We start from the raw sequence: 25,000 nt of genomic DNA, 5'->3' as shown, positions 1-25,000 counted from the left end.
AACTCTGGCTTAGTAAGCTATAAAAAGTGGGGGTCAAGAGGAAGATTGGAAGATAAACTTATCTTGTTCAATATATTAGCTTATTGTATCAGATCTTTTGTTTCTGAAAGAGCTGCTATTGTTAAAAGCACCTGTGCCTTTGGAATAGAGGAATAAAAATCCCACTTCTACTTTTAAAAGGAAATACCAATTTGGCTTTCAAATTGAAAATCCAAGTATCTTTTAAGAAAAAGTGCTTCTGAAGACAGGTTCTTCCAGTCGTGAGAGTTATCTTTAATCCTGGCAGGGTCACAGCTTCTGTTTCCAGGTACAGTAGATTTTGTTGACTCTTTGGTATGCTTTAAGCCCTCTGGTTTAGAACAAAGCTTTAATGTAACTCTCTCACTGGCTGGAAGTCTCTTTAGGTTACACCAAGAACTAAGGCAGAAGTTCTTGGTGTAGAACCTGCAAACCTCAAGCTCTGACAGTTTGAAAAACAGATTGCTAGTCTGTTAAGTAATCCCAAGATTACTGAACTACTGTAAACACCAAGTCTTTTCTTAGACACTTAGAAGAAAACACCTTTTCCAATCACTAACAGTAGTACTTATCGTAAGTCCTAACATACTGACAAAAAGTGCTGACAGATTTATTTTGCACTGCTACAAGAAGTTTTTGTGAGCTCAGTAATGCACATTGCACCCCAGTGATCCTGTCCAAGATACTTGTTTTCTCTAGGACAACTTAAGCATTGCATTTCACTTGGTACACTTCAATGACTTAGTTTAAGACAAGGCTCGATACCTTTGAAGTGCTGAGGCAGCATCTTGCTGAAGTTACTGAATTAACCCACACTTTTCATTTTAGGTTCTTACTCTAAACTGAGGTACAACATCTAACCAGCAAATATTTGCATTCTTAAGCTGGAAGGAGATAGCTGGGTCGTAGTACCCACTTTTCCTACAGAAGTCAAGGATGTAATACCATGTCTTGTCCTGAAGGCAGCTTAACATATAGGTTTTCCTGGTATTTATGAATGCCATATATCTAAGAAAACACTGCAATAATTACACTAATTGTTTGTTGGTCTATGTCCAGTCAATCCTACAATTGTAGCAGGGATGCCAAGACTTCAGCTTCCACAGTCTATGGACAAGTACTTCTACTAGATACACTACAGACTCCAATTTGGCCTGCCAGTATTTTAAATTAGTTGAAGAAAACATGGCACATTTGATTACATAATTAACTTAAAGCTTCTGTGAAATACATTTGTAAATTCCAACTTCTGGAATCTAGAAAAACATGTTGTCACATAGAATAACTGAGATAATAGGCTTACTGTTCTTGAGCTGCAGGACTTGCCACGTACTAGAGTAAGTTTGCTGTAAGAGTAACATGAACTGAACACTGTCAGAAAATAACTACTTCAAGAAAAGAGCTAACTACTGGCAAGTTCTGACAAGTTAGTCTTGATAAGGGCCACAATTCTTATTGTTGACCCAGATGCTCATTCACCTCATTTTCTCACCAGCACTTGTTCTTCTGTGCTCTCACAAACTCATTCCTTTGGGAAAATTTAATCAATGCAGTTTGGACTACCCATTCTCCATAATATGATGGACTTGTGTTCTTGGGTTGGGCTTTCATCTCTAGAGGCATAAAGAGGCTCCTCAACTTACTGGTCTTCACTATGTACTAGAAGAAATGTAAATATCAAGCATTTTACTGGGCTTCTCTTTACTTCAGCAAGCCATCTGCCTTCTTATTTTGGCTCAGCAGATTCTGCTTCTGGGGGTAAGCAAAGAATTTAGAAAATCATTAGCTTACTTGGTACAGCTGTCTGGTCCATTATCTTCATCACAACCATTATCAATCTTTACTGTGGCCTCGTCTACTGCTGGAGAGCTGGCAAAGGAATAATACAAGTCACACACTGAGAAATGTCAGCTCTACATATTGCTATGCTTTGTTGTTAAAAAAAAGAATTAACTGTCAAGCGAACAGCAGCCTGAGCTAGAGCACAAGCCCAGCACCAGGGGAACAAAGATTTCTCCTATGTTGGCACAGCTGAACCCCTTGGCTTGTGCTGATCTATTTCCCATTAGCAGCCCATTTCTCAAAAGTTTTCCCTTTCCCCCCCTGCAAAAGAGACAGATGTGTTCAGCAGCAGGATAAAGAGCTTTGAAGAAGGGCATCCACAAGTCAGCTAAGGACTCAACAGTCCAGGTTCTAGAAGTGCCAGAAACCTGCATAAGCAAAATGGCTTCAGAAAGTCCAAGTGACATTAATGCTGTTACAGTGAACTTCTTGTCCAGAGAATTAATGTTTCCACCAGGAAAAGCCATAGCACAGAGATGTTTTTGTGCAGAGCAGGATACCAGACCGGAAACTGGAAGACCAGAGCTGCAGCTGAGCTAGTGCTAGAACAGCAGTTTTTTGGGGTAGTGGCTGCTTGCCATAACTTCCTTAAAAGGGTCTTTTTACATCAAGTTTTTGTTTTTGTTTCTTTTCTTTAAGGCCACATGACAATTTCAGAGAAAAAGCGTAGCATCAAAATCCAGGAGTGTTTATTTCAACCTTCTCCACAGAAATACTGTAATGTATGATAGCACAGCCCCAGTGTTTTCTGAGGTTCTGACTCTAACATCACTGCTCCTTGGGCAGGAACTGCTATACACACATATTCAATATTGATCTTTCCATCCTCTTCTGAGGCAGCCTAGCATGTCTGCAGCACTAGTGTAATAATTCTGTGGATTCAAATATTCTTCATGCTCCATAACAGACCCATACACCAGCACTGCTTCTCTAGTCTGGGCTAACCACCTTGCAAACAAGAAGTTTAATGGTGCATCTCCTACAGAACCAGTACCGATGCTTCACCACCTGCACTCAGTATCAGACTCAATAGAAGAATTATTCTGATGCAACAATTTTAGTATTCAAGTCTCATTTCCCAGCTCCACTATTTCCAGACACCACTGTCCAGACACCATTTTGCTCCTAGAGCTGAAGTAAAGCTCTAGCTAGGTACAGCCATTCAGGTTTGCTACCCACCTATTCTTAGAGAATATTCACTTGGGTGTTTACACTTAATGAACAGCAGAAATGCTTCACTTATTAAAGCACATTACTGCAGCAACAGCAATTTTGCTGCAGGTCTCTTGCTTATACTTGCAGACACAAGATGTGCACCGAATATCACCTTCTTGTCCTCTACTGTGATTAAAATGCCACAAGAAGAATGAGAAACAGAAGTGTTTTGAGTTAGGAAGACAATCTTTAATACAAAGATAAGACAAAAGCCAAGTCCAAGTACACTGTTTCCATAGTTCTCCCACACAAGAATTCCATTCTAGATAATGCCTTCCTCAAAGGGAGTGTGTTTTGCTGACCATTCTATATCTACTTGCTGTCCAAGGCCGAACAAGCTCTCAGGCACTAGCTACTACAATTAGTCTTTGACTGCAGGGATGGAAGAGAAAAAAAGGAGAGCATAATGAAAGAAATTGTTTCCTTCACGTACATACCTCATGCAGAGCATAAGCTTTTCTGACTGCTTATAGCGAAAGGCAACTTCAGACTTGAGGCTTTTAAAGCAAGCAGAGGAAGAGCATCTTGCTCTACAAGAGACCCTGACACTCCCTTGTAAGTCTCTTGACAGTCTGGATGCTAAAAGAGGGCACACTTTAATACCATGCACTTATTATACTGGGATGGAGACCTGTACTCATTAATCACTTATTAACTACTTACAAGAAGTCAATCAAAACAGTGTATTTCTCTCAAAGATATCCCTCCTCTCAGACAGCAGCACTGGTGAGAAAGGGGAGGCAAAAAGATGGTATGCTATATAAACTTCAAACACTCCATCATTATTCCCTTTGTTTTATTTGAAGCACTAAGAACCTACAGACAGGGGACTACACACAGCATATTCAATCCCAAACCCCACACTGGTGCAGTTAATTTCACTCACCCGCATGCTTCTCTCGACTCTGTCCCTTGTTCATACCTTACAGCTGTCATTTTGCCTGTTGTTGCCCTGCTGGCCTGAAGAGAAGCACACTGAGTTAAAGGGAGACAATAAGGAAACAGCGAATGCCAGCAACCTACAGCAGCCTCACACCCACAGTCCCAGCAGACAGGCGTCTGCTGCAATTTCAACTATTTCCCCCCTACAGCTGACAAAGCTCAATCTTTAACTATAACTCTGGTGAGAGTCAGGGCGCTCAGCACTGTGATAAAGGTTTTTGGACAACACCAAGCACGCCACAGTGGTACCAGCATCTTTACCTCCCGATGAAGCATTTCGCCCCGCTTCAAGCTCTGAAGCACAGCAGAGCCGCAGCTGGGAGCTCTGGCAGAGCTGCAGCCGCGGGCTGGACGGCGGGGAGCAGCTCCGGGAGCTCCCTGCCGGCACACAGCGGCTCCCCGGACGGGAGGCCCGCACTTGGTCCCGCTGCATCCCCCAAGAACCCTCTTCCCCCACCTCACCTCACCTCGGCGCGGCCGCCGGGTCCAAAGTCGAGCCTGGACACCAGCCCCCGGCGCCCAGCGGGCTCAGCGGAAAGTTGCGTTAAACTTCCTGAGGGCTGTATCCCAGCCCTCCCTCCCTCCCGCCTCCCGGACGCACCGCCAGCCCCTCTCACCCGCCGAGCCGAGCCGAGGCGCGGAGCTCGAACACGCCTCAGCGCCCCCGGGCCGCGGGTAAATGTCCCGGCGGCGCCGCACCTGGGCCGGGCCGGGCCGCGCCGGGCGGAGCGCTGCTGCTACGGCAACGACCCAGCCGCCTCCGCACCGCCCGCGCAGGCCGCGGGAGAGCAGCGGGTCCCCTTTTCCCCAGGGCGTTAGTGGGCGACACCAAGTTGTGTCGCAGTGTCGATCTGCTGCAGGGTAGGAAGGCCCTGCAGATGGATGTGGGCAGGATGGATCCAGAGGCCGAGGTTCAACAAGAATTCCAGGTCCCGCACTTCGGCCATAACAGCCCCTTGCAGCACTACAGGCTGGGGGCAGAGTGGCTGTAAAGATACCCGGCAGAAAAGGACCTGGGGGTGCTGGTTGACAGCAGCTGGACAGGAGCCACAGTGTGCCCAGGTGGCCGAAAAGGCAAATGGCATCCTGGCCTGGATCAACAGTAGTGTGGCCAGCAGGATCAGGGCAGTGAGTTCAGCACTGCTGAGGCCATACCTCGGTGGTGTCCAGTTCTGGGCCCCTCATTTCGGGAAGGACATTGATGTGCTGAAGTGGGACCAGAAAAGGACTACGGAGCTGGTGAAGGATCTGTAGTGCAAGTCTTAAGCAGCTGAGGGAGCTGGCAGTGTTTATCCTGCAGAGGAGGAGGCTCACTCTTTACAACTACCTGACAGGAGGGTGTGGCCAGGTGGGGGTCAGCCTCTTCTCCCAAGTAAAAAGTGACAGGTGTAATCTTAAGGTCCACCATGGGAAGTTTAATACCTGCAGGTATTAAACAGTGGACATGGCCCTTAGTGCCGTGGTCTAATTGACATGGGGGTGTTTGGTCAAAGGTTGGGCTCAATGACTGCAGAGGTTTTTCCAGCCTCATTGATTCTGTAATTCCCTGTGGGGCCACACTCCCCCAGCCCACCAGACTCCAGCCAGCCCACCCCAGTCAGGCCAGCCACCTGCTTCTGAGTCCCGGACCTGCAGTCTTTGTAAACTTTGCTGCTGCTGTGGTTTGATGCCTCTTGATGCCTTTCCCATGGCATGGCAGCATTGTGGGGCTGCACTCGAGGCAGGGCTGGTGCAGGTCGGGCTGCAGGCCAGCCAGACTCCTACAGCCTGCGGCAGCTCTTGCCATCATCCAGGGCAGAGCACCGCAGTGAGCACTTGGGGTTTTCACACGGCATCGAGCACTTGTGTTTTTGGAGAATCGCAGCATTTAGAATGTGATGTGTTACCCTGTGCTCTGCAGAGGCTTCACGCCTACCTCATCACTTACCAAAAGGCAAGTGACGAGCACTCCCTGAGCATCCCACGGTACAGCAGTGCTGCTGCAGCTGCTGAGGCCAGGGCTGCGCTGGAGAGGCTGTTTGCAGGACGGTGGACACCAGAGGGAGCTCAAAGCGAGCTTTTCGCGGCTGCTCCCACGGCTGCTGGGGCTTGGCAAGGGGAGATGCGGTAACTGATGGCGGGAGCCTTTCCGGATGCTCCCTGCCCAAAAGAAATAAAATCTTTAAGGTGAATGCTCAGAATAGGGAACATTTCTGAGCAGCAGACTAAACAGAAAGTTTTTCTTTCAAATACATATATATAAAAATACACAAATAGCTACAGTGGTAGCTATAATAATACAGACAGTGGTAGCAAGTAACAGAAACATAGAATCAGAATATCCTGAGTTGGAAGGATCCACAAGCATCATCAAAGTCCAACTCCTGTCCCATTCCTCACACAACAAGAATCCTGAGAGTGTTGTCCACATACTTCTTGAACTCTATTAGGCTTGATGCTGTGACAGCTTCCCTGGGGAGCCTGTTCCAGTGCCTGACCACCCTCTGGGTGAAGAACCATTTTCCAATATCCAACCTAGACCTCCTCAGATACAGCTTCAGGCCATTTCCTCGGGTCCTGTCATTGGGCACCACAGAGAAGATATCAGTACCTGCCCCTCCACTCCCCCTCATGTGGAACCTGTAGACAGCACTGTGGTTTCCCCTCAGTCTCCTCTTCTCCAGGCTGAACAGACCAAGTGACCTCAGCCACTCCTCATGTGGCTTCCCCTCAAGGACCTTCACCATCTTTTTTGCCCTCCTTTAGATGCTTTCTAATAACTTGATGTCTTGTTTATATTGTGTCTCCCAAAACTGCCCCCAGCACTGGAGGTGAGGCTGCCCCAGTGCAGAGCAGAGCTGGACAATCCCCTCCCTTGCCCAGCTGGTGATGCTGTGCCTGATGCACCCCAGGACAGGGTTTGCCATCCTGGCTGCGAGGGCACTGCTGCTCAGATCCAGCTTGCCATAAACCAGGACCTATCCCATGTGTAGAATCTGACAACTCATCTTTGTTAAACTCCATGAGGTCGGTGCTAAGTATGTTTGGTATATTCAGATAACTATATATTTGAGAAGCAGCTAAACATGGAAGGAAACTATGCTTGATGATGAGAAGAAATATTAAATTAATTTTCTCTTAGTTCTAAAAAAAATGTACATGTGTAGGTTGTTTAGAACAGCCTTGATTCTGTGGAAGATGTGGGGATCCTGTGAGTTACTCTCAGCAGGAGTTTACACCTGAGGAACACCTTCACAGGAAGTACCACATCAGAGAAGAGTGTATAAATACAAAAGTCCACTTTCCCTTGCCCTGGACTCTGTGAGCACCAAGATGTGAAGGCAGTTTGGGTATTGAAGTGGACTTCTCACAGAACAATCTGTAACAACCAGCCAAAGGAGCAGCTGGAGGTGGGAGGCTTCCAGTTTGGCACCCAGGCTGAATGCCTGGGCCAGCCAGCTAAAGGTTGCAAGTGCACTTGAAAAGGAAAAACAGCTCTTCCCAGTTTTCATCAAATAGATAGATGCTGCATTGCCAGTGATACTGATTGTCACTGACTCCTTCTCTCAGTGTTGCTAATTGTACAGCATTGGCGATGTTGTAGAATATTTGCCAGCTCTCATGCCTTATCATGAGTTTCCTAGTGCTTGGTCTATTTTCTTAAGACCCAAACTTCTGGACTCAGAGGACTAAAATAAAAACACCACATTTTTACTAATAAGATTAAATTTCTAGATCTCAGCTGGTGGAGAAAAGCATAGGAGAAAGATCCAAGGTTCATAAAGTGAAAAGTAAAAAGGAAGCATTGAAAGTATTCTGTTTTTTAAATTCAAGACTTGTAAATACTTTTCATTATATTTTGCTCGTTAAGTCATGGTTTTGATATGTAATAACCCCTCAGAATCCATTTCTGATCCTCTGACAATTTTTCATCAGTGAAAAATAGCAGAGTTGTAAAAAAAAAAGCAAAAAAGATTGAAATATTCAGTAAATAATCCAGTTACATACTGGCTAAAGAGCAGGATTAAGTATGCATTTCTCAGAAGGGTGATGACATACTTTACATTCCAAAAATAACAGAGAGGATGGTAAACAGAATCTCTTAACTTGACAGATTTTAAAATTGGGAGGTATTGCTCTTCTAGATCTGATTCTTTTAAGACAGACAAGAAAAATAATTACATTTTTATTAAGTCTTGAGATAGCAGAAATATGAAGGTAAGTGGGTAAAAGATGAATTCTCTGCCAATATTAAAAAGAGGGAGATCAGATGACCTGATGGTGATAGACTGTCAGCTTGGCTCTGCTCCCTGAGCAGTGAGAGCAAGAGTAGACAGAGGGTTTTGACTAATAAAATATTAAAGAAGCTTAATAGTAGTAGCATCACTATTATTATTAATAATAATAACAACAACAATAGCAACAACAACATGTGATTAGGGAAAGTAATTGTGCCAAACATTTCTAAAACAAGATTGCAAGTTTTACTTCTAAAATGAAAGTATTTTGTTGCTTCTCTAAGCAGCTGACTGCATAGAAAATAATTTTAATTCAATAGGTAGAAGAATATAAACTCAGTCTGGTTCACATTGATGTAAGAGCAGCACACTAGTCTTAAAATAACTAAAAAAACCCCATCCTTAAGCAATTTTTTCCTGAGAGGATCTGCAGGCATTGGGTGTTGTCTTACACAGTCCAATGTTGTGTTGTTTTTTTTTTAACCATTCAATTTCAGAACAAAAGATATTAGGATGATGTTTTTCAGCCCTTGGTACCTGAAGAACCATGCAACATCTGTTAAAAACATTCTGTGTCTACTTACAGTCCCACTAAGTCCCAGCAAGTCACCTGCCATCTGCATGGCCTCTGTGTCCACATGTCAAAAAGCTGGCAAGCACTTCTAGACTAACTTCTGAGGTGCTGCGAATCACAAACATCCTGACTGCATGGAGTAACACCATGCAGAGCTGGAATAGACAACAGACACCATCAAATCTGGAGTATCAGTGACTATGAAGAAGTCAGGTAACTCTGAAGAGCACTGGAGCAACAGTAGGGATTAGCCAGTGACAGATGGTTGTGGCATGTAGCTCTGTAGCAAAAGGAGTAAGATCCTTGGAAAGATTTTGGGTTGGAAATATTGCCTGAGCTCTTTACATGGCTCTTAATGTGAGTGACTTAAGCACAGTTGGTCAGGGCTGGATCTGGAAAAAGGTCCAGATGCCCCAGAAGGAGTTTAAGCAGACTTACACCATCAAAATTTAGATCTAGAAAGGTATTTGTTCAGCAATTGCCTAACTTTTGGGGAAATTAAATTGATTTGGCACCTCTCTGTTGGGCTGCAGAGATCTCTCCAGAGCCTGCAGTTCTGCTCCTGTCCTGACCACATATCTCTGCTTGTTGTCTCTGCCTAGGGCAGATCCAGAGCACTGCAGTCCCTGGAGCCCCCTCAATATACCCAGTGAGACCACCTCCACCACACGCTGTCATACACCACCCACAGCTCTTCTCATCTCTGCGTACTTGTTCTACATTAAACTGCCCTGAATAAAATCTCTCCAGGAGCAGAACTTGTTCCTGCCCTTCCTCCCCATACCAACCAATTGCCCTACTCACTAGCATGATGTACTTGTGCCATGTTCCTCAGCCCTGCCTAGGAAAACTCCAAGCTCCATGCTCCCTTGCTCCATGACCCTGCTGGGTTTCCTGCACACACACCTGCAGCTGAAGTGGAAAACCAAGTTTTGGATTCCCAGCCAAGAGCAAGCACACAGCTTCTGTGTTTGGACCTAGCCTTCAGCAGGAAAAAAGGCATTTGGCAGCAGAGGTCTCTTCCTCTTCTCAGAGGAAGGCATCATGAGACTAAAAGGCTGCAGGATGAGACTTGGCAGATTCAGACTCAGGGCAAAAAAACCCCAAAAACAATGCAAGTAATTAAACAGTGGAAGGACATGCTAAAGTTTGTGGCTGGTTCTTCTGAACAAAATATTTTACAGCAAAGTGTATTTTACTCAAAGGGATGTTCCAGTTCAAATGGTAGTGAATTAAATCAGGGGAGTTCTCTGACCTGAGGTAGGTAGAAGACCAAGCAATCCACATACTCCCTCAGGTCCTGTGATTAATTCCCTTTGGTACAACTATTCCTGACATGAGATTGCTGAGACCTGTGCTTGCCCTCAGGAACTTACTAACTAATTACATTTGTTGTGTCAACCCATTAGATACTCATAGGCTGCATGCAGACTCATTAGTTAAACTGACTTCTGTGTTTGCTCTTTGAACATTATCAAAACATTCAGATCTAGCATGTTTCATGGTCTGCTACCATTGCTTCCTCTTTGTACACAGATTTCTGTGGTTTACAAACCACAGACTTTTCATGCGCAAATACCGGTTTCGGTTATTTCATAGGTTGAAACTATGGTGGCTGATGTCATCCCAATCTTTTAAATTTATCTTACTTTTGATGAAACCCTTTATTGTTAGACTAAAAAACAATAAATATTTGTTTCAGATCTCATATGTGAACTTTGTTTTAAAAAATGTGGCGGCCCAGATTCCTACAGAAGATGCATACTAGCTCAAACATCAAGGGCTTGCAGGCCCCTGGTAGGTCCCTCCACACCTGCAGTGTCTGCAAAGGAGTCTGATCTGCAACCTCTCCCAATGAGCAGGGTGTTTATGGAAGGTGGGATGTGATAGGAAAGTATAAAAATAATGCAAATGCATAGAGCACCTGGATTTGCTGCAAATAATCTGGTTTGCTTTGAGCTGGGTCCAGATTATCCTGAATTTTCCTAGAGCACAGGTAGGCAGTCAGATGCTTGCTGTGAAAGCCTCAGGTCTCTCTACCTCCTTTGGAGCCTGAAGCAGTCTGCCTCATTTCTTGCCTTTCCCCTTTAAGAACCACCAACCTACAAGAGACTGCTCCTGGAAGAGTTTTGACATGCTGCTACTCTCTTCCAGCTGCAGTGATGTTCCTTTGTGGTCTGAGGGTGTTAATATCCACCAGGTGTCATCTTAACTTCTTCATCCCAAGCCATTTTTTCCCCATGACTGTAGGAATATCAAGAGCTATCCCAGAACCATTCTCTTCAGTCACATCTATCCACCAGTTGGTGTGTGCTGGCTGTGCATTTAATGTGTGAATAATAGTTTTTTGTGACTATTATTCAGCACCTACATACTTTTGCTGGAAGGAAGGTGGAGGACAGCAGGGTGGGAAGGTTTTTAGTTAATGAGACTGTTATTATTTGCTGACAAGATCACTGTGTATCTTAAGAAATGGGAATCTGATCTCCTTCCAAGTAACTAAACAGTAATTTGCACTCCAGAATATTTGTGAAGCTTGTGTATTCCAGGAAAAAAAAAGCATTTATTGTCACATTGCCTAGGGATTTCAACATCTGTGAAGAAACACTGGTGATCACACAGTGTCCACATTCTTTATGATGACTTGATTATTTTAGCTCTGAGCCAGTGGAGCAATACGTGAAGACACCCTCCTGCTAGACCAACCTCACGTGAACTCAACCTCATGGCAACCCCCCTCTTGTGCTTCAGATATTCCTAAAGCTTCCTCTAGCCTGGGAAAATAAGTTAATCATGAAACAGGTATGCAAGAACCATGTTCCAGCTGAGTGGGATTTTCACATGCAGATGTTGCTGAAGCGAACATTGGTGGAATCCTAGAGGCAGCATGAGAGTGCTCCAGATGTCTTGGCTCTGAGAGGTGTTTTGGCAGACACTAAATGAGGGTTGGAGAATGAATCCTGTTCCCGCAAAGCTGCAGTCACATAACACACATGTGAGTCTCACTGGCACTGCAGTTTCACTGTCCCCTTATACCCTGGGACCAGCAGGACTTAATGACATGAAGCCAAATGCTCCCTAATCATATGGCCCTGCAGACAGCTGCAGGCACTGACTGTGCTGCCCACACCATGACTATAACACTGCCACCACAGCCTCAGTCCTGTCACTGATCTCACCTGGGATCAGGAGATGCTCACAGGCCAATGAGAATGTTGGCCATCTAGACAGGAGCATAAATTGTTGCACAGCATCTTGAGAGCTGTTGGATGGGTTCAGCTGAGAAAGAGATGCTGCTGTGGTTGAAAGCCCCAGGGGATGGTGTGCAGCCTCCCTGTGCTCCAGTGCATGGTACCTGAGCATCCTGCAGCTCCTAGCCAAAGGGGCAGAAGAAAGGGCCAAGTACCCACTAGGGAGAAGACTAAACATTTCACTCAATTTCATAGCTGTCAAAACCAGCCTAAAACTGGGGCTAGAAAACAAGTGAGAAGAAAAGCACTGCTTACATAATCCTTTGGCAGTGACATGAGTCAGGGTTCTTGCGGGAAAAGAGGAATGCAGTTTTTAAGAAATAAAAAGCATTGCTGTAGTTGGTAGTAGTTGGATAGTCCTGTTTTCCTGAAGAGTAGCACAGACATTTACCATGGGTTTATGTGTCTTTTCTGTTGTGCCCGTAGTCTCTCTGAACAAAACTCTGTAAAATGGAAAATTCGTGCTGTTTTCTTTAAAATAATCTGTGATTCCTTGGCCATAATGCAAAGGGAGGTACCCATCTGTTTGGTTTTTTGTGTTTTTTCTCCTTTCCACAAATGTCCTTGTTTGTGTTAACTAGCAAATCTAATCATCCCCCTCACAGGAGAATTACACAACTCCAAGCCTCCTGAGATTTCAGTCTAATAGCAAATCTTGCTTAATACCCCTGCATACTCTTCTTGCTTCAGATTAGCAGCTTCTTTGGCTTTACAGCTGTGCTCTTATAAAACAGATTAAACAGCCAAAGGAATGCTGAAAGGAAAAGCTGTGTTATTTCCACCTTGCAGGACTAACTGAAATGAGCCAGACTGTGTTAAAACATGAGCCAAAACTCCCATAGGGAGCATTAGTCTGAGCGATTCACATAAACACTCAAAGAAGTCAGCCTTGGTTGAGCTTCCTTGTCAAATAAGGTAGGTAATAGTACCCAAGGAGCAGAGCCCCTCTCCCTTCTCTTTTAGAGAGCACTGTTGATAGAAACCTACTGTTTATTCTCACTGGGAAGCAGCAAGATGAGTACCAGGTAACAACAGAAAACTTGAGGTTTGGGTAAGTCTTTCACACAAGGAATTGCGGGTACCTTTTCTGTGAAACTGCCTAGTGCTGTGAAACATTCTTTGTGCCCTTGATGTGGGCAATCTGGAGAGGAAAATCTCACCAACCTCTTGAAATACAGCCAGGTTTATGATCACTTTCTTTTGCAGTTGACTTTTAAGGGAGATAATCTTTCCAGGAGGAGGTCTGAAGAAAGGCAAGTTACAGGTACGTACATTTCATGTGTCTTGCTAAATGTATAGATGGAGCTGCTTTCTTTCCCTCTGCTCTGCACTGTCTGGTTTCCAGGAGCTGTCACTCAATCCCACCCGTGCTGTTAGCTTTTTGCCATCACTCGTGGGCACCGTGTGGGGTCTGACTCTGACCTCAGCACTGGTGCTGCAGCCACCAGCACAACCGTGGGGCGCTGTGAACAGCGCCAGTGGTCCTGGGCCGGCGGGGTTCCCCTGCTGCAATATTGAACTCTTCTCTCTATGAGCTGAAAAATTGCCACACACTGGGGCACCTACCTGCATGTCATGTTTTATGGGCAACTTCCATGGAGATCTGCTTCCCTCGGCTTGCTTTGGGCCCTGCCTGCCCATCTTGGCGGAGGGCTTCTCTCTTGCAGCAGCTTTGGTGGTTTGGAAGCAGCTCCAGCATTAGTCGCTGCAGGGATGCTGATAGAGCTATAGCTGAAACAAAGCACATTGCTCAGAGCACAGAGCTGGGGATTCAAGTTGCTGCAGCACTTCCAGATGTGAAGCGGGGGAGTTGGGTTTAGCCTATTTTTCAGATTCTTTTCTTTCTGTTTTTTTTTTTTTTAAAGCTCCATGCAAGCACACTGTGAACAATTTGTACCGTTCACTCACGTTCAGCTGCATGTTCCCAGCAACAGTCACTTAGCACATTTTCTAGCTAAGACTCTCCAACCAAAGCCACATCTGTATGTTGGTGCAGTTTGGCAGTAGACATCTTTTCCACTGAAATCCAAGAAAAAGCTATCCCATGTCCACCCTGTCATATGTGTGACTTGGCCTCCTAGCTAATCACATTCTCACAGACCACTCCAAGGACTGGGGGGGGGGGCAATGTCTACATTGCTTAACAGTTGCTTAACCAGGAGGCAAACTTCCTCTTAATTCCACTTTGAGAAGTTTGAATTGAATAAACACTGTGTGATTTTGACAAAAGGTCCTCGAGAGACAAGACTGCTGAGCAATTTCCTATCCGTGTGGACACGTAGGAGGAGATACAGAGGCTGCTGGAAAGTCAGAATATTTATTTCTGCAGGGAATCAGGAGCAGACCTAAGCCTTTATCCCTGTCAGCATACTGCACTGGTGCTTTAGCTTCTCCTCAATATACATCTTCCCCTGATTTTGTCTCGCCTGTAGTTTCAAGCAACCTCCTTAACAAATCCTGTAGCATTTCTTGGAGAATTAAACATTTCTGTGAGGGGGGATTAAGTTGTGAGAGGAACTAAAAAGGCCTCCATTACAGACTGTCAATGCCTCTCTCCAGGTGATAAGAAATGAGTAAGATGATGCACTGGTTGCTGCTGCTCCTTCTCCTGGTCAGCTTTGGCTCACCTGCACCCAGGTCTTCGGTGCGTATCTTTTAGCTGTGTCTGTACACTCTCTCAATGGCTCATCATTCCCAGAGATGGATACTCCCCCACAAATGGGATGGAGACCTGCTAGAGCAGAGCAAAAAGGGCTCTGCCTGCAGCTAAAGGAATGTCACTATTCTTGTCCTGATAATACAGGATTTTCATAGCATTAAGGGCTGTGCAGCTGTCTGGGGGACTGAACTGACATTTCTAAGAATTAAAAACAACAACAAAAATATCTTTTTTTAAAAAAGGTATTTTTATAACTAAAATATCAGCTCTTTTTCAGTTTTACACAAAGATGATTCTGGAACCTCACTGGTTTGGTCTGTCTGCAGTGCAAGAGCCAAGTTTTTCCCCTCTTATCAGTCCGAGTACTTTCATAGTTTGCAAACCTTCCCTTTGAGCTCATCAAATGGGGGTCAAGACAAATTATTTTTGTCCAAGTTTTTGTGCATCTGATCATATTCTGGCATGCTCTGATGAATGCCAAGGTCATTGCAGAAACCCCTTTTCCACTGGATTCAACTCAACAGCTCATGCTGTGCAAGACTTTTGTGTCCTAGGAAGAGATCACCATCAAATCATGCTGATCCATATTTGCAGTGTGACATGCTAGGGTCAAGAGGAGACAGATACTCCTCTCTCTGTGTCTCTCCTTACCACTGACTGAAATGTGGGGGGGTTTGTTTTATTTTCTGCATAGGACAAAGATATCTGCCTTCTGGACAACAACAAATTAAGACAGAGGTTAAAACAACTTCAAGACTCACTTTACTTATATGAACTGCAGCTGAAGGACATCCTGGAGAACAATTACCATAGAACAAAAAGTGGACTGCTCTCAGGCAACAGGAGTGTGCAGCATGAAATTCTTTTACCCACAACCAGTGGAAATTTGATAGTGTATGACCAAGGTACAGTTTACAGTAGTGTGCCACAATGTTTATTTCTCCCCCCAGTGTCCCATGTGTCGTATTTTATTTCTGCTTAAAGTTTTAAATTTTTTTAAGTGGATTGTGTTTTAAAATACACTTAGGAAGGAGAAGATACTTAGGAAGGAGAAGAACTGGCTGGTGGCCCTGACACCATAAGATATCCCTCGGGGCTAGAATCACTTGTTCCAGCTCTAGGCAGCTACTACCCAGGTACAAAATGGACACCTTCAGCTGGGCTTCTCACCTAGGACTCTGCTGCAGAGAGGAACAGTTACCTCTCAATTTGTCCATCGGATTTACTTTAGGCAACTGCTAAAGAAGAGATGGGTCCTGCCCTTGAAAAGCCCATATTCCCTGAGTGACTTAGTGGAGACCAGAGTGCCTGGCTCAGCTTCAGACATTGAGACCTCTTCGAATGAGCCAAGCCTCCCTGTTCCTAAATTCCTCCTGTGGCACAGTAACAGGCATGCATTCTTTGTTCCTTGGTGTTACTTTGAGAACGTGGTCATAAATGACATTGTTGCCTGTGGCCAAGATTTTAGGCTTTCAGCGTTACATTGAAAGTGTGAAGCACTGAGGTCCTGAAAGGTTCTCTCCTGATACAGCCCTGGTAGAGCTGGACGCAGGAGCTTAGCCTATTATTTTAGAAATATTGTTCCCTGATCCTATCAGAAGTACAGCTGAGGTTACCTTACCTTCCACATGGAAATTAGCTTCCCTTGAAATGATCTTGCTGTCAGAGAGCATTTCAATCCTGGGCTTTCATGATATAGCCCCAGGCTTAGCTGCAGCTGTCCTGCATCTCACCAAGGATTTGGGAATTATTCCCTCAGAGGGCATGGCTCTAACGGCTCTCAAGCCTTAATGCTCTTTGTCAGGCCAGCAGTTTGCAAACCAGCATAGCTACTGCCTTGCTGCACCATTTCCTTTGACTTTGCAGGGCTTGCAGAGCAGGACACAGGCTGGCTAAATGTCCTTGCCCCATAGAGCCTCTCAGTGATGTCTTCTCTTGGTGGCACATAGCCTTTGACTTTCTCTCCACCCTGTTAAACACACTGATACTGTTCTGCCCAGATTGCTCTGCGGTGTATAATCGGAAGAGCACCAAAAGTGGCTACTACCGGATCAGGCCCAGAGCAGACCGAGAGCCTTTCCTGGCATTCTGTGACATGTCTGATGGTGGGGGCTGGACTGTCATTCAGCGGCGCAGTAATGGCAAGGAGAATTTCAACAGGTGGGTGAGTTATGGTTGCATCAACAGGGCTTGCACTCAGGCCACCAGCTCCTACCCCTGTCCTGCTGCCAGGAAAAACCCCACCCTTGAGAAGCAGGATATGCAAAACTGTATATTAGTGATAATAATTTAGCATGAGGACAATCTGGTCGTACCTATTGGCAGATGGAGACTGTTTTCAAAGTGGATCTATAACTTCTCTTCCATAGTTTCTCTACCTTTGAATGCATATTTGCTTTATCATTATTGGAGACTGTCAAAGGCTCCGAATTGGCATCTGCTACCAGTGCACAAACTGAGACCTGTCGAGGAGATCTGTTCTCAGATCAGGAATTATGTTCAGCATGTTGTAACATTTATTACAGTATTCAGATAGTCCAAAAAGATGCCAAACCAGATTTTCCTTTCTCTATGCAAAATCTCAGAGAGGTGACTTTCACCCTGAAATTTACAGGAGGAGAGATCTTCTGGTAACACAATTAAGCAGAAATGTCCCCATGCATGTTAATTCACTTATCACAGTGCACACAATTTCAGGACATATCTAATGCCTCTTAAACTCTATGCAGCACACTGCAAAACTACCTCAGCTGACTAAGCCAGCTTGCCCAGAAAGTGGTAGCTATCTAGCCGTGGTAGCTCAAATAAATAAAAAACATCCTGAAGAGGAGCACTGACTAGTATGTAGGTCAGGCAGAATTAATATCCATAAAAACAATGTGAGAGAGGGAATAAACACAGGGTTGCTAAAACTGGAAATGATGATACACAGGAAGTATATGTGAATATTAAAGGTGATACACAGATCATGTGAATTATGACTTGCTGAGAAACAATATCAGATGTTTTGCTGAAGACCAATGTGATAGCTGCTGCTTTCCTTTTCCATCTAACTGGCAACCTCAGTCTGCAAGCACTGCATCTGGCAGTTTGAAGGTTTGATCCCACCATATGTGTGTGCACAGGTTTAGCAGGGAAAAAGTAACCTGTGAGTTGTATTTACATCTAGAACAGAACCACAAATCTCAGCTCAACTTGTGATGAGGTGGATACTTTAAGAAAACAGTATCTAGAGATACAGGTGAAGTTTTACCTGTACCAAGTTTCAAAAACTGTCCAATCCTCTCACATGCTAACATTGATATTTGTATCTCTCTGCAGGAAATGGGATGATTACAAACTGGGGTTTGGGAAATTCCAGGGCAAGAATGATGAATACTGGTTGGGCAACGACCACATACATGACCTGCTCACTAGAGGTCCAAGTATTTTTTTCTCCCTATATTTCTTTCTAATTTGCATTAGATAGCTCATCTAACAGGACACAAATTTATGTTTAGGAGAGAACTCATTAAAGATTGACCTGATGGACTGGCATGGGGAAAGACGCTATGCAATCTATGAAAATTTCCAGCTTGCAAATGAGCAGGTAAGAAATGGAGAGAGCAGCAATTTGCTTGCTTTGGTCTGTGAGGGTGGGGCAGCTGCATATGCAGCATCAGACCAGTATCAGGGTAGTATCTACAGCTCTGCAAAACTTACCTGCTCTGGTTCCCTGGGCTTCCTAGTTCATCTGACTTGCAAACAGCCCTGGGAGCAGGGACTCCTAGGACATAAACTTGGGACTTCTTCCTTACAACTGTGTGCCCAGGTCAGTGGGTGACAGGATCATGTGTGTGCTCTCCTCCTAACTCTGCTGCTGAACAGAGGGCAGTTCTCTGCCACAGGGCACAGAGATTCCCACATGTATTTGTCTTTGGCCGCATGATTAAAAGAGTCTTCTGTGAGTGAGACGACCTTTAGGGTTTGAACCTCTGCAACTAAATGGAACCCTGTTCTGCTTCCTAAGAGAGTGTTTCAGACTGTCACCTAAAAGGCAAGTGCCAGAAAAAATCCTTTTGACTTTGTTTTAAAATAAAACAGTGAACTCTAATCAATCTCTTTGAAAGATCAGTTTTAAGTTCCTGTCTTGAAGAGAGGTACCTGTAGCACAACACCTAGTGCTACAGACACAGAAAGCCCAAAGACAGATACATCCTGTGTTTTCATGTTTGCTGTCTCGCTGTAGACAGTGTCCAGCTCCATACAGGTGCTGCTCTTTGCAGACTTGCCTTCCTGAACACCACATGCAAGTAGCCCAAATAACCAAGGATACCACATGGACCAATCCTACTTCCAACTCCATCATAACTCTAGAAATGTGCACGTTATGTTCAGTTTGTAATTAGTGGTTTCTTCTGAAAAGTTTGAACAGCTTCATTTTAATGCCTTACTGCCATGTTTCATAACAAATGGAGGGAAATTATGACAGAAGAAAGCCCACAACACAAAAGTGATCATTCACTTAATATCAAACACCAAACTTAATTTCAAATAGACCTGTTAGCTGTGCACAATGGAACTATTGTTCTAAGTATTCCTACCAGGGCCAGACCATTCATCTAGAAATCAGATGGTTTCTAGACTTTGGAAGAGCAAAATACCTAGGCATTTATTCTAACTGAACAATTGATCAGTTTGTGAAGGCAACTACTAGGTACAGTTTTCTGGTAAGTTGTTCTTGAGCAGCTAGAAAGAGTTTTCCATCTTTCTGTAAAGTGTATTAAATGGTTGTTGAATGACAATAAACCTGAAGCCCTTTGTAGCAGCAGCAATCCCTTCTGGAAGTTTAAATCCTGCATTGATCTGCCCTAGGATCATTAAAGTATGGAGATAAAAGCCACCCTTGACTTCAACAGTCACGCCTTTGACCATAGATAAAACGGCCAGAGCTAATTTGACCTCAAAAATGGGAGGAAAGGGAAAAAGAATGGATATCAAAGACATGTTTCACATATTCTTTCAGGACAATTACAGGTTATGGTTTGGCACCTATTCTGGTAATGCTGGCGACGCTTTGTCTGGTGGGAGCAATTTTGAAGAACAGTGGTCAGCCTCTCACAGAGGGATGCAGTTCTCCACATCTGATAAGGATCACGATCGATTCCTGGCAGGCAACTGTGCATCAGAGAACAAGGGTGGCTGGTGGTTTAACAGGTATGGGAAACAGCTGATTCCTCTCAGATGCATAGGGTGTGGGTGGCTGTACAGCTGAGACGACTTGCCTGCCTTACAGCAGCTGGAAGTTGTTGTATGCACTTGCCATCTCGCACAGCCAAACCTAAGCTGTTCACACCTACAGATCCTCCAAGGAAAACAATTTGCTTCTTTCATTATAGCAAAGCAGGTAAGTTGCATTCATTTTAAGAAAATGGGTCAGAACAAATGTGTAGGGGACAATGACCTGGAAGGAAAAGAGCCCAGTTAAAATTCCTGAAAGTGCTTCATGTTATACTCCAGCAAAGAAAACAACTGCAGCCATAGTAGGAGCGTGTACAAAGGACATTTCCCTACTGTGGAGCATTTCTAAGGGATCAGCTACCTCATAACAGTTATGGTGGTATATTTGCTTTTTGGGCATATGCCACACATCAGTGGATATGGACTCATGTTTAACAGATTTTCCCTGATTTTCTCTGCTTCAGTGCAGGATGAGCCTCTTTGACTGGATTGTCATCACATACCAATTGAAATCAGTGGAGCTACAAAAATGTACATCAATAGTAGGATTTACCTCAATTAAAAGACATCTGCATTTTTAGGTGTCAATAAGTAGCTGGATACACTTGAGCTAGAGCTTACCAAATGGCACTACACCCCTTCGGTCAGGCAGTGTAGTTATAATGCCTGTAGTTAATACACCTGAAGGAGCCAACAGGCTGAATTATCTGACCAGTGCAGGTGTCTGCTTTAGGATGACCCACATATTCCTCTGTGTTCCACTAAATGCATTGACCAGATCTCCATCCCTCCCTGGTATTTCTAAATATATGTTGTGTGAGAACTGTACTTCACTGCAGTGATGCAATATCTTTCCACACTAAACATAATTCCTTTTTCCCTTTCCTACACCATTCAAGGTGCCATGCTGTAAACCTGAATGGGCGATACTACAGAAGAGGGAGGTACAATGGATCCCATGATGATGGCATGGTTTGGTCTACATGGCATGGGATGTGGTACTCACTGAAATATTCAGCCATGAAAATCAGGGCTCCGTTCTTTGTTGACAGCCAGAGTGGAGATGGTGAGAACAGCCAGGGCAGCTGAAACCTGCTGCTTTGGAAAGAGAAAAAGCACAGGCTGAAAAGAATGGTGTAAGTTGATAGCCAGATCTCTGCTGCTGCCAATTGCCAAACCTGCACCTGATAGCTGGAGCTGCACCTGCTTCTGCTACCTGAAGCTAACAGCACGAGTTGTTTGAGCACAGCCAGACAACAACTTAATAGAAAACATATGGATCTTAGTCATGGCACAACCACAGATTTATTTTTCAGCAATTTTCAAGACTTTGTTGGACAATGTTTATTGAAAGCTCTCTGGACTTTGAAGGATCAAACGTCCTTTAATCCATATTTTTCAAGGTCTTAACCTTTCTCATCTTGATTTTAACCATCCGTGCTTCAGTTATGAGAATACAGGATAGAAAGAACAAGGGGCGGGGAATTGGACTTCATCTGATGTGCCTTTACACAAAGCACTGCCTTTAGTGCTTTTTTCTGCATCAGGAGAATGTTTTTAAGCAACTTTCCCTATGGTTGCCAATTGCCACACTTCAGTTACAGAGTGCTCCTGAAGTGTGTGAAACCAAGCCTATGGATGGACATTCTCCAACTGCTAATGTACATCCAGACTGCTTCAAAGTAAACACCCTCAATATGGACAGTGTGGGTTCCATTCCAACAGCTTCCCACCACTGATCGACTGCTAGAGTATACCACAAGACATTAAAGCAGACAATCCTGCCAACCCAGATTTAAGACCCAGATTAAAATTAGGCAGATTTTACTAAAATAAAAGTGAGCACAGATTTTCTTAGGAGTTCCTGAAACGCAGTCATGATTCATTTGTACATTCTCCTGTAATTTACCAGATGACTTTGTGTTTGTGAAGGGGAATCAGAAAGTGGTTGAACCACAAGGCACACTGCTTTCATTGTCTCACTGGGGTGAAATGAAAGAGCAACACAAATGACTGAAACAAATGGAATACTGAAAATTTACTTTCCACAACTGTTAATAACAACAGTTAAAAATGAATAGTGATACCAGCTTGATGCAAATCATTTAACTGCCATGCTCTAGAATAAACCTGGGGTTTCTTCTGATCTGTAATAATTTTTTAAACTGGTATTTCTTTTCCATTTACTTGCTTATACATCCATACATACTGTAATTTGTATAAATATCCACAAAGAGTGAAATAAAACCATCTGAATAGGATTTAACACTTTTTATCTGGTTTCCAACAATAGGAATGTGAACAGAAATTTGGATCAAAACCTTGGAAAGCTCATAATACAAGAAATGTATTCTTTCAGTGTTGGCTCTAATGCTCTTTCACCTGTTATCCTGGGTAGCTGAGAGGGTCTGCAAGGTAAGTTTAATTTTCATGGCTCAAGCTGTCCTGGAGACAATGCAGAGGCATTTGGTGAAGGGCCAGTGTAAAACTTGGTTTGGTTCCTCTGCTCTGTGAAGAGATAAACCCTTGTTCTCACTGCTTCCCTAGACATCCCAATGATTGCAAACAGGAACTTCCCAGTGTAATGAGCAGCACTCCAGGGAGCTGTGCTCCTAAAGCCCGTGGCCTTGGCCAGACTGCACCCCTACCCTCTTCCCAAGCAAGTGGAATGAAATTTGCACCTACATGTCTGAAATGAGGTTGCTCTTGTGAAGAAAGGGCTGCAAACAGGCAGCACTTACTATTTCCCTTCTGATCCCAACTTCTGTGTTTTGATATGATAAAATCTTAGTGCAAGGTTGTCACTGCATGTTGGGACAAAAGGAATGACTTTGCACACATTATAACTGTGTGGCCACTGACGCAGTGCTGAGGGCAGAAAGTATGATTTTTGTCTAGGTGGAAGACACAGAGAAACGTGAGTGAAGTAAGTTCATGCCTTCTGGCAGGTGATGCTCAATCCCATTCTTCAGCAGAGTGCTAAGGAAGCAGGGTAAAAAAAATACAGATTGCAGAAACTACAGCACTCAGGGGACAGCATTTGTGGTTTGACAGTTCATTAAGCAGCTGATAACCCATCTGATAATGAAATATCAAGCTGGAGATAAAGTCAACAGGGCTTAGTCACACAACCTGCACCCAGTCCAGTTCCCCAGCAAGTGAGCAATGAGCAATGTAAAGTCCTGACTACAGAGCCAGGACTCTGCTCCTCTGTGTGTCAGTATGGAGGGGCAGGTGTTATAGTTGGATCCTTTAGCCAGCATCAGTGGTATGGCGTTTTTTTCTGTCTCTGAGAGAGAAAGGGGAGCCAAGGTACAACAAGCTGGGAGGGAAGGATTCTGCCTTGCTGTCTTTGATGTAAGATGTGCCCAACTACATCTAATGCATTACAGTAGCTGTTCTGAAGACAACACTGGGACAACTTTGCAGGGAGCAGCATCTGATTTAGAGCATTGCTCCCCCTTCTCTGCCCTCCCGTGGCAAAGGAAACCCCCTCGGAGATGCAAGGGTCAGAGGGCCTTGTGCAGGAGTCTGCAGCTCCCAGCAAACATTTCAGCAAACCCCAGGAAGCATTTCAGAACCCTCTTTATCTTAATAAACAGCATAAAATGCCACTAGCTGAGTACCTACTGGATCTGAGGGCTACTGCCAAGCTCAAATCACTCCCACTGAAGGTTAGGGGAACGCCTGCTGAATGCTGCTGTGCTGCACATTTGATCTCCCTTTTCTCCAGGGTCTCCCATGCTGAGAGGCTCAACAAAGCTTACACAGATACTGTAGCCCTGCAGCTCCAATGCTGATGGATTGCTGCTTCAGGGTGAAGGTACTTCACACCGCAGAGCTTACCTTAGTACAGGCAGGGTAAGTAACCGGAGCAACAATTGCTTCAGAGGTGTGATTTCCAGCTCATTTAAGTCAATTTAAAGACTCATTACATTTGATTGCCTTTGGATAACTCTTCAAGCGTGAACACGTTCTCAAACACTTTAAACAGCTTTTCAAACTGACAGTTTACGGGAAAGCATCACTGGTACAAACCCCACGCTGGGCCAAGGGCTGAACATTGGCATGTTGGCACAGCTCCCAGAATAGAGGGAGCTCACATCACCCCGTGTGTCAGATCCTTTGCTACAGCAGCAGCTGCAAAACATTACCCATCAAAAAGGCCATTCCTGGTGGCCAAATGCTGAGTCTTGCTCCTCATATTCTGTCACAACAGGTAACACTATGTGCCTGTCAAACTACCTGTGCAAGCTCTGGATACTGCAGCGGGGTGCCATCGGAAACTGGCAGCTAATGCACAGCAATGCTGCTCTTCCTTTAAAATTGCTGTTGGTTTGTAGGGGAGAAAAAAAACGTGTGGGATTGGGAAATCTCTCTGCTCAGAAAGCCAGTTTTGAGAAAGACAGCAGCCTACTTCCTGAGAATGGAGCACATGCTAATTTAGCCTTCACACCCACAAGGCAGGCTAAAGGGCATGTAAGGCTGAGCTCCTTATGGGAGAGTTGATTTCAGACTAACAGTCCACTGCCTAATCCCTTCTTCTCTCACACCAACCTCCATGGGCAGCATCTCCTTTCTTGTTTTTGCCCACTAGCATTCCCCTGGTCTTTGCAAAGTCCCCAGAGAGATGGTTATCCCAACAAATGGCAAGAAAAGTCTCAGTCATTCACAAAGGCCTGAGCTCTGCTTCTGCTGTTAACTGGGGTTTCAGGCCAACTCTGAATACTTACAGCAGTATCTAACAGCAAATTTGTGATGTCTGGTTTTAAAACACAACAAAAAAACCCATTGTGCCTTTTGTAGTTCACTGTTACTGCTCTCTAGAACCCCCTGAAAGGAGGTTGTAGCAAGGTGGGGGTTGGTTGGCCCCTTCTCTCGCAGGTAACAGGTGACAGGACCAGAGGAAATGGCCTCAAGTTGTGCCAGGCGAGGTTTAGATTGGATATGATGGAAAATTTCTTCACTGAAAGAGTGGTCAGGCATTGGAACAGGCATCCCAGGGAAATGGTGGAATCACTGTCCTTGAAGTGGATGTGGCAGTTAAGGGATATGGTTTAGT

At 44.5% G+C, this 25,000-nt stretch overlaps 1 protein-coding gene and 1 long non-coding RNA gene across 4 annotated transcripts; one reads left to right on the top strand and one right to left on the bottom strand.

The window, feature by feature from the left end:
- Window positions 1-55: 55 nt before the first annotated feature.
- On the bottom strand, window positions 56-4,616 carry LOC146423246 (uncharacterized). 3 transcript variants are annotated; one of them, XR_014847611.1, is made up of 4 exons: window positions 4,480-4,616; window positions 3,962-4,035; window positions 1,810-1,887; window positions 56-1,677 (listed from the first exon to the last, which is right to left on the bottom strand). It is a non-coding gene; the product is annotated as an uncharacterized LOC146423246 (long non-coding RNA). The 3 variants fall into 3 exon arrangements; XR_014847610.1 differs by lacking the exon at window positions 4,480-4,616 and having other exon boundaries at window positions 56-1,037; window positions 1,498-1,677; window positions 3,962-4,052; XR_014847609.1 differs by lacking the exon at window positions 4,480-4,616 and having other exon boundaries at window positions 3,962-4,052.
- An 8,366-nt stretch (window positions 4,617-12,982) lies between these two features.
- Window positions 12,983-22,199, top strand: LOC146423245 (fibrinogen-like protein 1). Its single transcript, XM_085044989.1, has 9 exons — window positions 12,983-13,110; window positions 13,266-13,323; window positions 14,619-14,703; window positions 15,413-15,623; window positions 16,719-16,878; window positions 18,040-18,137; window positions 18,219-18,307; window positions 19,724-19,914; window positions 20,838-22,199. The coding sequence occupies exons 3-9, from the start codon at window positions 14,629-14,631 to the stop codon at window positions 21,025-21,027; spliced, it is 1,014 nt and encodes a 337-aa protein (XP_084901115.1). The 5' UTR covers window positions 12,983-13,110; window positions 13,266-13,323; window positions 14,619-14,628; the 3' UTR covers window positions 21,028-22,199.
- The last annotated feature ends 2,801 nt before the right edge of the window (window positions 22,200-25,000 follow it).

This window comes from Lichenostomus cassidix, unplaced genomic scaffold, assembly GCF_008360975.1.
Source record: "Lichenostomus cassidix isolate B80296 unplaced genomic scaffold, HeHo_3.0 HiC_scaffold_458, whole genome shotgun sequence".
Classification (NCBI taxonomy): Eukaryota; Metazoa; Chordata; class Aves; order Passeriformes; family Meliphagidae; genus Lichenostomus; species Lichenostomus cassidix.
The sequence above is the reverse complement of the archived record's forward strand: the minus strand, read 5'-3'. Positions and strand labels throughout refer to the sequence as shown.

What these genes read in the sequence shown, in the direction of transcription:
- LOC146423245 (XM_085044989.1), top strand. Translation starts at nt 14,629, where the DNA reads ATGAGTAAGATGATGCACTGGTTGCTGCTGCTCCTTCTCCTGGTCAGC. An exon ending in GGCAAGGAGAATTTCAACAG is followed by an intron (nt 16,879 to 18,039) that starts GTGGGTGAGTTA and finishes ATCTCTCTGCAG; the next exon opens with GAAATGGGATGATTACAAAC. An exon ending in ACATGACCTGCTCACTAGAG is followed by an intron (nt 18,138 to 18,218) that starts GTCCAAGTATTT and finishes ATTTATGTTTAG; the next exon opens with GAGAGAACTCATTAAAGATT.